A 13,829-nucleotide genomic window follows, 5' to 3' on the forward strand; every position below is an offset into this window, starting at 1 on the left:
GTGGTGGAAAATTTATTTAAATTCGCATTTTTTTATTCCCTTTTTTTTTTTAATGTATATATACATATGCAATAGAAAGATGGAACTGTCTTCTGGAAAACTTGCGAGGTTTGCTGACGGATCTGCTGTTGTTCAGGTAAACGGAAGAGCAAAACAGAACGAAAACTGCACACACACAATTCAGCCCCCCCCAAAAAACCCAGTTACAATCTGTGCACCTTCAGAATTTGTGGATCTGAACTGTCCTTGTTAGGACATTGGAGCCTGTTAAAAGGATAAAGAGCGACAATTTAATCCCTAAGGAATGTACAGCTGTGTTTTGTAGGAAAATCAAAAAAACGTTCAAAAAGCCAGTAATAGTGGTGTGAAGCATGGATTTAGGTGGTTGTTTTCTGCAAAGAATATTCTGATATTTATAAGCAAGTTCAGGACTTTAGAGACTATTTCGGCTGAATGTGATTTCAATTTTTTTATTTTTCTTAATCCAGCTAGGTGACACAGCCGTCATGGTCACAGCAGTCAGTAAAACTAAGCCTTCTGCATCTCAGTTCATGCCATTAGTGGTAAGTACTAACAACAAAATCAGTTTGGTGACAGTCGGTGGTGGCCTTCACGGTAGTAATCATTAAATAGCAGAGTTCAAGCTTCTGGAGGGAGTGAGGAGCACAAACAGCAGACTACAGACATCAGACCAAGAGAACAGCAGCCCAGCACGAAATGATTAGACGTGCAGATGAGAGATGAACACTGGATGTTGTCCGCTTTGGCTTTAGTGAGGCTTTCCACAAAAGCCTCATGAACTCTGTCTAAGTTCAGACATTCTGTTTTAGATGTGTAGAAAACTGGTTGGATTATGAGGCTCCAAGGCTTCTGATTATCAAGAGTTACTGATTCGTGTTCTACCTTCAGGCTCAGTAATAGTGACTTCCTCGTGGGTCTCTTGTGGAACACAGCCTCTTGCATACTTGGAGTGGTGACCTGGAATTCCTGCTCATGAAGTTTGCAGATGACACCAAATGGGGGGGAGGGACAGGTGGTGCAGATGATATGGTCAGAAGCAAGGCTGCCGTCCAGAGGGACCAGGTGCTGGAGAAATGGGCTGACGGGAACCTTCTGAAACTTTCTTTAGGACACACAAAGCCCTGAATTGGGGTGCACAAGTGCCCCAGTTCAAGCTGGGTACTGACTGGCTGGGCAATCAATATTTGATATTTGGACACCAAGACAAAGCCTTGACTAATGAATTCAGAGTTGGCCACCTTCTGAGAAGGGGATTGCATCATACACATTTGGACATGTACCTTCTAAACAGAATGATTCTGAAGCTTTGAAATAAGTAATCTCTTGTCTTCAGGAATCCCTGTTTTGTTTTCAACAGGTTGACTACCGTCAGAAAGCTGCTGCAGCAGGAAGGATTCCTACAAACTATCTAAGGAGAGAACTTGGTTCCACTGATAAGGAGATACTTACAAGTAGAGTAATAGGTGGGCTGAAACATTTTATTTACAATGTATTTTAAGTATTTCGTAATATCCTCGTGAATGTTTGAAAATATAGTAAATTATAACTGCTGTTTGCAGAGTTAATTGTTTCTGCGGTAATGTCAAAGGAAAAAAAAACCTTTAGGTTCTTTTTTTCTCACTACTGATATTTGAAATGCTGTATCAGCTGGGGCTGTGAGCATATTCCCTTATATATAAGCCTGGATCTTGAAAAATCTTGTCACCTTTGGTATTAAGATCTTATCCTGATGTTTCCCCTGCGGTTGCACATCAATCTGGACAGGTCGAAGAGACAACCAGGGTAAACTGTGAAATACAGAGAGGCAAACTTACCAATCTATATGTACTCATTCTCTCTGCCTCTTGATCCTGCTTGAAAAGTCGCCTCCATCCTGGCTGTCTTCATTCCTGAATAAGATAATACCTTGAAATTCTACATTTATGTAAATCTGATGTCAGATGTAAGCCAGCAATGAAAAATATTAGGAGAGGGAACAGCCTCTGAGGCCTGGGCTGTTACAGAGTCCTACACACTTCAGACTGAAATAAAATTAATAGGAAGTCTACACACTACAGAAATAATGCAGTATTTTGGACATACGTGCGTTTGTTGCTTTTACTTGTTTGAGGACTATGTCTCTTCAATGAATATATTTGTGGTGAAATACTATTTAATAGATAATTTGTATCCTAAAGCTTTTACCTTGTGTTACCTGACAGTGGATATGCTCACGCAAATACCTGTTACTTACTCTGCTATTGAAATTTCAGGGTTGGTTATCTGTCGTGCTAAATTTCCTTACGGGTTCTCTGCCTCTTCCCTTCTCTTGTCTGTTTGGGTCTTTTGTTTAAACCAGTTATTCTGGGTTTTGGTGGGTTTATTACAAGACAAACTGGATGCTAACTTCTGAAAGACAAATATTTCTTTTGCAGATCGGTCAATCAGACCACTCTTAAAAAAAACTTTTATGATACACAGGTAGGTCACGCTCAGTGTCCTTAACTATAGCTGCCTTCCAAATGGAAAACTTGGGGGTGTCGAACGAAAACTTTACAGGATATAGGCACTGTTTTAAGAAAAGCAATTTTCACTGGCACCCAGGAGCAGTTTACACTTTGAAAAACAGTCTAGTAGCATAATTCTGCGTTTTAGTTTGTCATCTCCTTGTCTTAAATTACTGTTATTGCATGCTGGTTTCCAAATTTTGTTGTAGAGATACAGTAACAGAATTCAAATACCCTCTGTACAACATACCTGATATAACATACATTGTATGTATGTTATATCATACAGTCCTGGGTGGGGTTTTTGGGAGCTTTCTAGTTTAAATACCTGAACAAATTTTCATTCGCAGTGTAGACTCGTATAAATATGCAGAGTGTTTTAGTTTATTGTCCTTAGCTTTGTACTGACAGCTAATAAAAATGTATAGGTCAAAATTATTCATTGTCTTTTATCTTATGCCAGATCCTTTGTAATCTTTTAGCAGTAGATGGCGTCAATGATCCTGATGTTCTGGCAATTAATGGAGGTAAGAGGGCTGTTAAAAATTACTGCTCGTGTGTGATTTAGAGTGATCCATTTTTTCTAATACGGACTTTTTTATCTTCATTCTAGCTTCTGCAGCACTTGCATTATCTGATATCCCATGGAATGGTCCCATTGGTAAGTAACTATGTTTAAATTACGGATGTTTGGAACATAATGGAAGAGTCACGCATTCTTTTTTAACAAGAATCTGAATCGCAAGGCCACTGTCGATTGTTTCAGGTATTGATAATAGTTTTACAATGGATAGGATTTTTGCATGTCAAACTGTTATTTTTCTTGGACTAAATATACTTCTGGAAGGATTTATAATCCAGAAATAGTGTAATATAGAGACTAAATAGTACCGTATGGACACCAGTTTCTTCTTTAGACAAACTTGGTCTTGAAAAGCATTGTTTAGAAAACAGCTGGATAAGAATACTCTCTCTCCAGGATCTCAAGGAGAGCTTTATTTCGTTTTGAATATTTTTGGGAAAGAGAAATGATTGAACGACAAACAAATATTCACCAGTGTTTTCTTTTCATCCTCTTTTTTTCTGGAAAATGTGCTCAAATGACTTTAAAATAAAAAACAAACCAACAGACTTACAGCCTTGTGTGTAATGCTACTTGGCATTCCGTGCCCTACCCAGTAATACTACCTAAAAGAAATTCAAGAGTAGATAATTTTGCCTTACAGATTTGTTCTTACCATATAGCTAACATGCTAATGTTTTAAAAAGAATCCTTAGCTTTAATTATTGTTTCTAGATGTATAATTTTCAAAGTAAAACGATGCCTAAGAACTTTCTTATTATAATAATCTTCTGGAGTTTCTTTGTAGGCGCAGTAAGGGTAGGACTGGTTGATGGAGAAACTATCATCAATCCAACTCGAAAACAGATGTCTTCTAGTGCTTTGAATTTAGTCGTTGCTGGAGCTCCACACAGTCAAGTTGGTAAGTAGGTTAATTATTAATATCTGTTGAGTGTTTGAAAGCCAGGTAGGTACCTCTTTGAAGACATTTTCATAGTCTTTTAAACTTATGTTTTTACACAATAGTAGGAGTAATTAGTGGTGGGCTAAGTAACATAGATTCCATTATATTTATGCAGTTTAACCTTAATCTGTATTTTCTCAACTGAGTTAGATTGCTATCGAACAATAAAATAGTAATGTACTCAATTTTTAATTTTCTTTTGATAGTTATGTTGGAAGCAACTGCCGAGAATGTATTGCAACAAGACTTCTGTCACGCCATCAAAGTAGGGGTGAAGCATACCCAGCAAATAATTCAGGGAATTCAGCAACTAGCGAAAGAGCGAGGTGTCATAAAGAGAACTGTTCAGAAGTTATTTGTTGCTCCTGAAGAGATTGTGGAATGTGCAAAGAAGTAAGTTTAGAACAAATAATTTTGATCTAAATTCTGTTTAGTGACTCAAAATGCTTGGGTAACAATTATTTAATTTGATGAGCTTTCATCAGGTAGTCTGGGGGTTTTGTTTACAAGGTAGCGTGTCTCAAAGTCCAGAATTACTTGTGTTTTGCCTAGAAACTTAGGAAGGTGGCCTTCAGCTCTCCAGTTTTGTATTTAGTGAGAAGGACAGGTCAAAACAAATACCCTGAAAACCCAGCGAGCGTATTGTAAGTTAACGTGCCGCTCTTGTGCAGTGGTGACGAGGAGTTGGGATGTCAGCCTGTTCAAGCCTCGCTGTGGAAGTGAAAACTAATTTTCCAAAGGTGGCTGGAGAGCTGGCAGGAAGGGCAGCTGGAGCTAGTAGTGATTGTAAACGTTGGCCTGGTGCTCTCATACTGCTCATGAAAACAAATGTTTAGGCCTCAGAAGGAACTAATTATGTAAGTGGTTTTCAAGCTGGTTTCTCAAAAATGCTTTCTTTTCTTCCCAAAGACTTGCCTTTAACAAGATCTATGCAGTGTTCACAGATTCTAGCCATGATAAAGTAAGTAAAGAATTCAGACATCATATTTTATTATGCTTTAATTAATACCTTAATGAAACGGTAGCAAGTTTCTTTAATGTTAATAAAAATCCCTTTTCCTCCTCTGTATATATTTGCAATAGTAATAATTTTTCTGCAAATTCTTACCTACCAGAATATTTGCTTGCAGTGCATTGGTCTTTGAATTTGTGTGACGATCCTATTCCTTATTCCTCGAGTTTTACAAAATTTTAAGACAAGCAAAATTCTTGTTATTCTGCCCTGTGGAGCTAACTGGTTGTAAAAATCCTGTGTTCTAGATTTCTAGAGATGAAGCGATTAACAAAATAAGGCTTGAAACAGAAGAACAGCTGAAAGGTATTATTTTCTGCTCTCTTAATATTTAGAGAATGCTTAAATGGAACTAGTGCAACTTAGAGTTACAGTGTGCTCTTTGTTGGCCAAGCTATTTTAGTAAAAGATTTGTAAAATTCATTTTCCAACTTCAGATGCGATTTCTTTTTTTATACACAGAAAAGTTTCCAGAGGCTGAGCCTTATGAAATCATGGAATCTTTCAATGTGGTTTCAAAGGATATTTTTAGAAATCTTGTTCTGAATGAGTATAGAAGGCAAGTATATCAAACTTCTGCTGGATGATATTTGTCAAGTTTTTACTGGAGACAATTGTATCATTGATCTCGTAATTTCTGCTTGTAACTTAAGGTGTGACGGGAGAGATCTGACTTCCCTCAGAGATATTAAATGTGAAGTGAACATGTTCAAAATGCTTCATGGATCAGCCTTATTTCAGAGAGGTCAGACACAGGTAATATCTTTAAACGTCAAAAATTATAAACTATCCAAAGTGGAAAGATTTGTATCTTGAAGTTAAATGCAAAGTTTCCTTTTTCTTCACATTCAAACAGTAATAACTAGAAAACGGTTTAGATTTAATTAAAATATATCTGAGTCCATTAAGGCAGTAGACAACGCTTGGCTTCTTGCTCCATGAATGTTACAGGTATTAGGAAAACATTCTAAGCTTATATGCCCAGAAAGAGTCCAGTGAGCATTGCTGTGTCTTCAGGCTTCCTGAAGAATGTCCCGTAACCAAAGCTAGAAGCTCTAAGAGTTCTCCTTGTTCAGGTTGGCAGATTTGGGGCATTTTCAGTTGCTTGGGTTTTGTCTTGTGGAGATATGATTTGAGAAGAAAGCTTTCCAGTTCAGGATGGCTTAAAGTGAAATTTGTTGTTAATTAAGTAATTCCAAAATCATACCTTTTTCATCCCTCTATGTAGACTTTCATATTCAAGGTATCTGTTAAAACAGAAGTTCTTCATGTGAAATATAATCCTTTCACTTTTAGAAAAATGGGTGACTCAGTTCATGGGTATTGGTATGCAGGGCAGTGCTAGATTGTGCTTGTCATGAGAAAACTTCTAAAAGCAACTTCATATATAACCTGTAATTTTTTGGATACAGCTTGCCTCTTAAGTCCATTAATGAATTTGGTTTTTTCTTTGCCAAAAGCATCAGATGTTGTATGGATTGAATTAAGATTGTATGCAAGATTTGGTCTCCTGTATTTTTAGTGCTGGTTTTCCTAGAAGACGTACTGATGTACTCCTCAGTGTTGTCCCTCTTGGCCCACTAAAAATAACATGTGCTTAAGGTCCTTGTGATAACCAGGTTTGCTCTTTTGTGGCCGCATCTAGCCCCTAAAGTAGTCAGTTTTTTAATGAACAAGCTGTTACCGGCTCCTATCAGGTTAAGAAGCATTAAATCAGGATTTTTAAATGTGATTGCAAGATGGTTTGCTCTTTTACTGATCGTGAATAACTTGGTGCAGTGAAGGGAAAGTTTACAGAAGTGGTGGGTGATGGCATCATATCTGTTGCTGAAATCATTCTCTTTGGTTCTCCATAACCAGCAAAAGTTGTGAGGTGTGGAAGTGTTTAAGAGCACTTTATTTACACTCTGTCTTGTTATTCTAGGTTCTCTGTACAGTTACATTTGACTCCATAGAGTCAAGCGTGAAATCAGATGTTATCTCCACAGCAGTGAGGTACGTGTATCTTTTGACGTTTTGTCAGGGGTAATGAAAGAGGGCGAGCGTTTAAGCACATTTGATGAAAGGTCACAAATGTGTATTGATTGGGACTGAAAAATGTGTACAGTCAGGCCTTTAAGTGGCCTATTTTCATCACACTTGGAACTTGATACATATTCTACTTATTTAATCCAATTCTCACAAGTTCTGAAGTTTTGCTTAGTGTGCTGGATGCACGCAGCCTATGAAGTGCTGTTCTTATCAAGTTTGGTTCAGATAGGGGGAAGCAGATAATTGGGAGGGTGGGGAGCGTTGCCTGACTGAATCAGCCTATCTAAATATTCTTGGTTTGCCTCAAAATGAAAATGTTGAGAGGGTGAAAACATCCGTATTCTTTTTCTTTAATGGAGTAATGAACATTTAACTTGCAATGTAGCAAGCGAGTCCTGGTGCTTTTAACATTTTATTGCCATGGGCTAACTTCCTGGGGAAGGAAAACTTCCCTCTAAAGCTCTAGTTTGATGATCTCATTCTACCATTGTGGGAGCTTTTACGTTTTAGTGTGTCAGCTTTGCTTTAGGTAAATTTTTTTGCCTTAGAGGTGTTTGTCCATATTCTGTAGTTTTGGTGTGCTTGGAAATTAGTTTGTGTTAAATAATGGGGTTTAATTCGCAGTTGTTAAGTTGCTTTGTGAGTGAGAAATGTCACCTCTACAGGCAAGTCTTGACTTAAAACAACTTGCTTTATACATTAGCTTTTTGGTATTTATTGCTAGGAGTCAAGTCTTGTAGCACTTTGGTAACTTTTTTTCCGTGCAAGTTTTTTTATTTAATCGAGCTATTTTGTGGTTACAGAAATTTTCAGTTTTCTTTCTTAGTGCTTACATTTCTAAGCCCTTACAGCACTGTATACAGTAAGATGCTGATGTTCTTGAAGTTTGAATTTTTTTTTTTTTCTTCATTCAGACACACCAAAACCAGCATAAGGAACTCATAAGGTCTATTCTATTCTAAACAGCTAGGGAAAATTTTAATTATGAAAATTAACCCATGGGGTTTTTTTGTTTATAGACAGCGCTTTTTAATTTGTTGACTACATAAAAAATATTAGGAAAAATGTGGGCGATAAGCAAAGCTATCAATTTGTTATTTTGTCTGGATCTGTTTACAGGCATAACTAAATGTAATCGTACCTGTTATCTGTTGTATGTAAGACATGTTTAGTTGCTCTTTTTTTGACATGGTCTTGTTTTTAATTAATAGTGGAATAAAAGATAAAAACTTCATGCTGCATTATGAGGTGAGAGTCTTTACTGTGTCCCAGCTTTCTGCATGATTCACAGAAGGGCTTCATGCTTTGTTTTAAAGGTGAAATCAGATGCTTCCAAGGACATAAATTATCTCTAAATTCAATAAAATATATTAATTCTAGTTCATATGTGAATTTGTACTGCAGTTCATGTACAAAAATGCTGGCTTCCTAAAAAGCACTAGATAATATTAAAATACTGAAAAGGCTATGTAAAATGGAAATTAAAAAACTAAGTTAACTCCTAATACTGAAAGCAGGATTACCCCACTTCACTATTTTTAGTAAACTCTATTAATATGTTCAGCTGACACATACTACAGCAGTAGGAAATAAATGCTTTTAAATCTTGGGTCTCTCAGCCTTTGGAACTTGCCCAAAGTATTTTGTACAGGCAACAGGCATATCTTGTTCCATTTGCTGTGTGACAGAAACAAGATTCCTGATATGTTGTTTGACAAGTTGAATTGGAGTCTGCTTGTTGGGTTGTTTTCTGACTGCCTTGCAATGGCTTTATTCTCTTCTGTTCCTCAACTAGGCCTGGTTTGCAAACTAAGTGGCTGAGAGAAGTCATGTGGCAGTTAGATATTTTTTTAATTGTAATTTATTTTTACCTTGAAATGCACAAGAACTTAAAAGAATTTTTTTCTAAGTGTATGTTTTAGAATGGAGAAAAAAATATTTGTTAATCTTCTGTATACACATTTTATTACTTCATAGTTTCCTCCTTATGCAACTAATGAGATTGGCAAAGTTACTGGTATGAACAGAAGAGAACTTGGACATGGTAAGTTCAGACTAGAGAAGTTCCATGCTGGAAGTTTTAATATTTTATCTTATTGTTTTTATTTATTGATTACTCGGTGTTTTGTTTTGTTGGGTTTTTTTGCAGGTGCATTGGCAGAAAGAGCGTTGAAACCAATTATTCCTCAGGATTTCCCATTCACAATACGAGTTACTTCTGAAGTCTTAGAGTCAAATGGTATTATGACTTACTTTTTTTTAGTGACTAAATTTGGTTTTTAAGCTTGACATTGACAAACTTGAGTTGTAGGCATTTTAGATAATAGATGTAATTTTTAACCTTCTTAATCTTGATAGCACTGTTACCTGAAGTGCTTCAAATGGATGAACGATGAACCTGTCTTGAATTTGTATAGCAGCACAGTGTCAGTATGAGAAGTAAACATAAATTCTGAGTTTAATAAAATTGTATTTGGGGCGTTTTTGTACTGTAGACTGAGGAAAATAAATCAGCATGTCATTGAGACCCATTTTTTTCAGTGTTTAATCACAGCTTAGACTTCGAGGTAATTTCTCCTGGCTGGCTGTGATTGTTCTTTTCCATCTCCCCTGTTTGGGGGAAGAGCTATCCATTTCACCTTTCTGCAGATTCTTCTGTGTGGCAAGAAGCTCCCTGAGGTCCACCCAGCGCTGTAGCAAGATTAGGTGGGAAGGAGGAGGGATTAGTGGAGAAAGGGAAGGAGGTCCCATTTGCAGCTTCCTGTGAAACTCACAGATTCCTCATCTAGAATTTTTCATATTAATCGTGATGCTTGTCGAGTGCTTTTGGTGTCAGTATCATGAAAGAGTCAACCAATATTGCCCATTTTGTGTTAAAATATTTTTGCCATGGAATAATTTTAATTATTTATTTTAGTATGCACATTGCTGCACAGTGCCTTCTAGTAGCAGCAAGTTGTCAAACTGTCACAGAAGAATATTTCTCAGAAGTTTTGTTTCAGATACTTCTGACCAATGTTGAATACTTCTTTTTTTTTTCCCCGTTTTTCTAACTCTGTAGGGTCTTCTTCGATGGCTTCTGCATGTGGTGGAAGTTTGGCATTAATGGATGCAGGTAGAAAATACTGCACTTACAAGGATGAACTACGTATGATGATGTAGGATTTATACGTGGCCAAAGGTTATAAAAATGTATTTTTGTTTACCACTATTAGGAGTTCCGGTATCAAGTGCAGTGGCAGGTGTAGCAATAGGTCTCATTACCAAATGCAGTCCGGAGAAAGGAGATATTGAGGACTATCGTTTGCTGACAGACATCCTTGTGAGTGTTTCTAGCATTGTTTTTATTGCTGCTTAATTCTGTAAAATAATCTCTGTGGCCGTCTTTTGTAACATTTTACCCAGTTAATTCTTAAACGTATGCTGCTGTAAATACCAGATAGTTTTTATCTTCTCTGTTGTCTCCCAAACTCCTCCCTTATTTCAGAAAATCTCTGTGAAACGTCCAGTCATGTTTCTTATTTTTTTTGTAACTCCTGTTATTTCTTTTAAGCTCTCCTAAGCTCTCTTTCCAGTGAATTTTGTCTTTACTCTTGGGAGAAAGAGATTGAATGCTTCAATATACTGAAAAATGCAATATATTGGATGGAGGGTGAGCACTTGCCAAAGTTGCTGGGTGGGGAAAAATGTGCATTATGCTGCTGCTGCTTTGTCATGTGGTAGCCACCAGTGGTACAAAATGAGTTGCGAGTCTGTTGGTCAGAAACTAGTCCGTAAAAACTCTTAATTTCTAAGGAGAGAAAGGAATGGTGTTAATCCTGAAGAGCAAAACAAAGCCGAATTAAAACATGCAAGCCTCTGAAGTAATTCCAAGGCTGCAGAACTACTTTGTGTAGGTTACTGAAGCACAGAATTTACTTCTAGCATAACAACACTTAATGCTGGGATAAAGGTACCTCAATTTTCTTTCTTTCCATCTCTGCTGGCAGGGAATTGAAGATTACTACGGTGATATGGATTTCAAGATGGCGGGTACTACGAAAGGAGTAACTGCCTTGCAGGTGTTGTAATGTTAAATCTTCCTAAAATGGAACTCTGACAATGTACCTAAAAAAGCTTTCCTTACGTATTGATGTAACTTAATCCTTCTCATATCAGGTTGATCTGAAACTGCCAGGAATACCAATTAAAATTGTAATGGAAGCTATTCAACAAGCTACAAGTAAGTCCGTATTTGTATTTGCACCCATTTTATGATGTTAAATGATAAATTGTATTCAACTCTAAGGTTTTATGTAACTAAAATTATTAAATTTTCGTGTTCTCCTAGGGGAAAAAAGCAGTTACTACCTGACACTTTTAAAATTCAGCAGAACAATGTTATAAAAAGAACAATAAACTCTTTCTTCTACCATAAATCCGGCTGTATTTACTCTTAAAGTTTACTGCTGTCTCTATTCTGATATGCAGAGCTGAAATGTTCTTGAGTCATGAAAAACTGAAGCTATGAGTTTTCAAAAGGATCTAACTAGTTGTAAGAGAAAATTTTCAACTTGATTGCAACAGCAAGATTTTAGTAAGAAAACCCTTATTAAAATCTAAGACCTTGTAATTGCTGTTCAGTGGTGTATCAGTTCTTCAAGCAGCTCAGCTGAAATTCCAGGCCAATGGATTGTAACTAATCAAAGTTACACCCTGTTGCTTTTATCAACGCTCTTTCTTTGAAATAATACATCAAGGCAGAACTTTTGTCATGTTCTAGGCTGCATAAAATCAATGACTGTGCTAAAGGCATAGGGTGTGTATACGTGGAGCAGAATGTTGTAGTTTTAACATATGTGCGCTACCCAAAATATGTTAAGTTTCCATGATAAATTCTCAAGTTAGGCAGGAGGCAGATTTTATGAATGGATGTGTAGCTACTTTATAACAAAAACTACATAAATTCATTTTAATCTTATACAAAACTCTTTTTTTTTCCTTCTTTTTCCTTCCCCCCCACCCCCTACAGCTGCCAAGAGGGAGATTTTACAAATTATGAACCAAACGCTGGCAAAACCCAGACCGACTAGAAAAGAAAGCGGACCAGTTGTAGGTAATGCTAGTTGTATGTTGATAAGAATGCTTTCCTCTCATAATTATCTTTTAGCAACAAATTATTTGAAACTCTCACAAAATCAGAATGGATACAGATGTTAGTATTTTTATGACTTAAGGTAATTTACACTCATCAAAGTACTTATATTCTGTGTTTTCATTAATTTCAGTTCTTAAATGTAATTACATAAATGTTCAGCAAATACTGCAAGTAGTTATGGAAGATTAAAACCTAAATGAATGTAACTTACTTTTTGTGATAGCTGTCAAGATTATTATATTCAGCATTTCAAATTACTTTTAAATGTTCTTTCAGAAACCATCCACGTTCCATTATCAAAAAGATTAAGATTCGTTGGTCCTGGGGCCTATAATTTGAAAAAACTGCAAGCACAGACTGGTAAGACATCCTTGCTTCCTGTGACAATTTATCATAATGTGTTATTAGCTTTTCTATATGAGCATTACTAGCGTGGAGTTTTAATTAGAAGGTTATATTCAACCAATAGTCAGCCATGGTAGCTGAGGTGGATTTCTGTTGTGATATTAAATACAGCAGACTTCTTTTATGAGCACTTTGTAAATGCAAACTCTTTCCTTTATGGCTTAATATAGTAAAACTTGTTCACTACTTAAAGAAACCTAACATTTAAATAGACTGTGGTCTGTAGTGTATCGAGTTGATGCTCTGCTCCAGCTGCTTTGGACTGGAAACTCTTCATAATACTCTAGCTAGTTTGATTAGCGTTTCTCAGGGGACTGGGGTGGAAAAGAGGAGGAAAAAATCCTACTTCCCTTTGGTTGCAAGCCTCTACAGTCTGTTGGCCAGAAAACTAGTCTAGAGGTGCAGAGAATTTTGCTGTGTTCTGGCACTGAAACACTTTTGTCTACCAGCTATTAATAATGAAAGCTATAATGAAAGTTTTATTAAAAATCTCTGTGAAATTAATTTGTAGAAGCTGAGACTCATTCACAAACCCAAGAATTATTTTTTTCTGCCATAAAAGGGCTATAATAATTACTTTGTGTTCCTATAAGGAACACAAGTTTGTCCAAGTATTTGGCAAACATACCTGTAACGTAGCTTCCAGTAAGTTTCATGTCAAGCTGCCCGGTGCCTAATCTGAAGAAGAAGATATGAAATTATTAGGACTCTGTGATGTTAATGAGTCTGTGCAAAATCATGCTGCTCTATGCAAGTCTTTACTGAGTGTAACTTTTCAGCTTGCTGCAAGAGTTCCCCTGAACCTCTCACTGAATTGTTTCCAAGGTGTAACTGTAAGTCAGCTGGATGAAGAGACGTATTCTGTGTTTGCTCCTACACCAAGTGCTATGCATGAAGCAAGAGAATTTATCCGTGAAATCTGCAAAGATGATGTAAGGACAGGCTTTTGTTGTTACCTTTTTCAAGATGCGATTTGTGAATTTATATCTTACTGTTTTCTTTTTTTTTTCCCACTAAAGCAGGAATTTAATTTGGAATTTGGTGCGGTTTATACAGCCACGATAACTGAAATAAGGTATAAAAACTGCTCTGGAGTTAAACTAGAAATCATTTTATTCACATAGCTGTATTCCTAATACCTAGACATGATGTAAAACAATTTTTAAGGATGCCAAACTTATGTTGGTGATGTTGGCACCAGCAGCATTCCT

General features: G+C 36.6%; 1 protein-coding gene across 1 annotated transcript in view; it reads left to right on the forward strand.

Moving 5' to 3' along the window:
• Positions 1-13,829, forward strand: part of PNPT1 (polyribonucleotide nucleotidyltransferase 1) — a 15,547-nt gene that overhangs the window by 213 nt on the left and 1,505 nt on the right. The window contains 25 exon segments of the mRNA XM_009877873.1: positions 76-136; positions 489-563; positions 1,379-1,484; positions 2,436-2,459; positions 2,462-2,481; positions 2,971-3,034; positions 3,121-3,168; positions 3,878-3,991; positions 4,240-4,426; positions 4,943-4,994; positions 5,294-5,351; positions 5,508-5,604; positions 5,699-5,801; positions 6,970-7,040; positions 8,288-8,324; positions 9,054-9,120; positions 9,226-9,315; positions 10,138-10,191; positions 10,292-10,398; positions 11,066-11,137; positions 11,235-11,298; positions 12,088-12,171; positions 12,490-12,573; positions 13,444-13,550; positions 13,638-13,693. Of these exon segments, the coding sequence (XP_009876175.1) occupies positions 80-136; positions 489-563; positions 1,379-1,484; positions 2,436-2,459; positions 2,462-2,481; positions 2,971-3,034; positions 3,121-3,168; positions 3,878-3,991; positions 4,240-4,426; positions 4,943-4,994; positions 5,294-5,351; positions 5,508-5,604; positions 5,699-5,801; positions 6,970-7,040; positions 8,288-8,324; positions 9,054-9,120; positions 9,226-9,315; positions 10,138-10,191; positions 10,292-10,398; positions 11,066-11,137; positions 11,235-11,298; positions 12,088-12,171; positions 12,490-12,573; positions 13,444-13,550; positions 13,638-13,693 (1,898 nt within the window). The 5' untranslated portion in view covers positions 76-79.

This window comes from Apaloderma vittatum, unplaced genomic scaffold (assembly GCF_000703405.1).
Source record: "Apaloderma vittatum isolate BGI_N311 unplaced genomic scaffold, ASM70340v1 scaffold38921, whole genome shotgun sequence".
Classification (NCBI taxonomy): Eukaryota; Metazoa; Chordata; class Aves; order Trogoniformes; family Trogonidae; genus Apaloderma; species Apaloderma vittatum.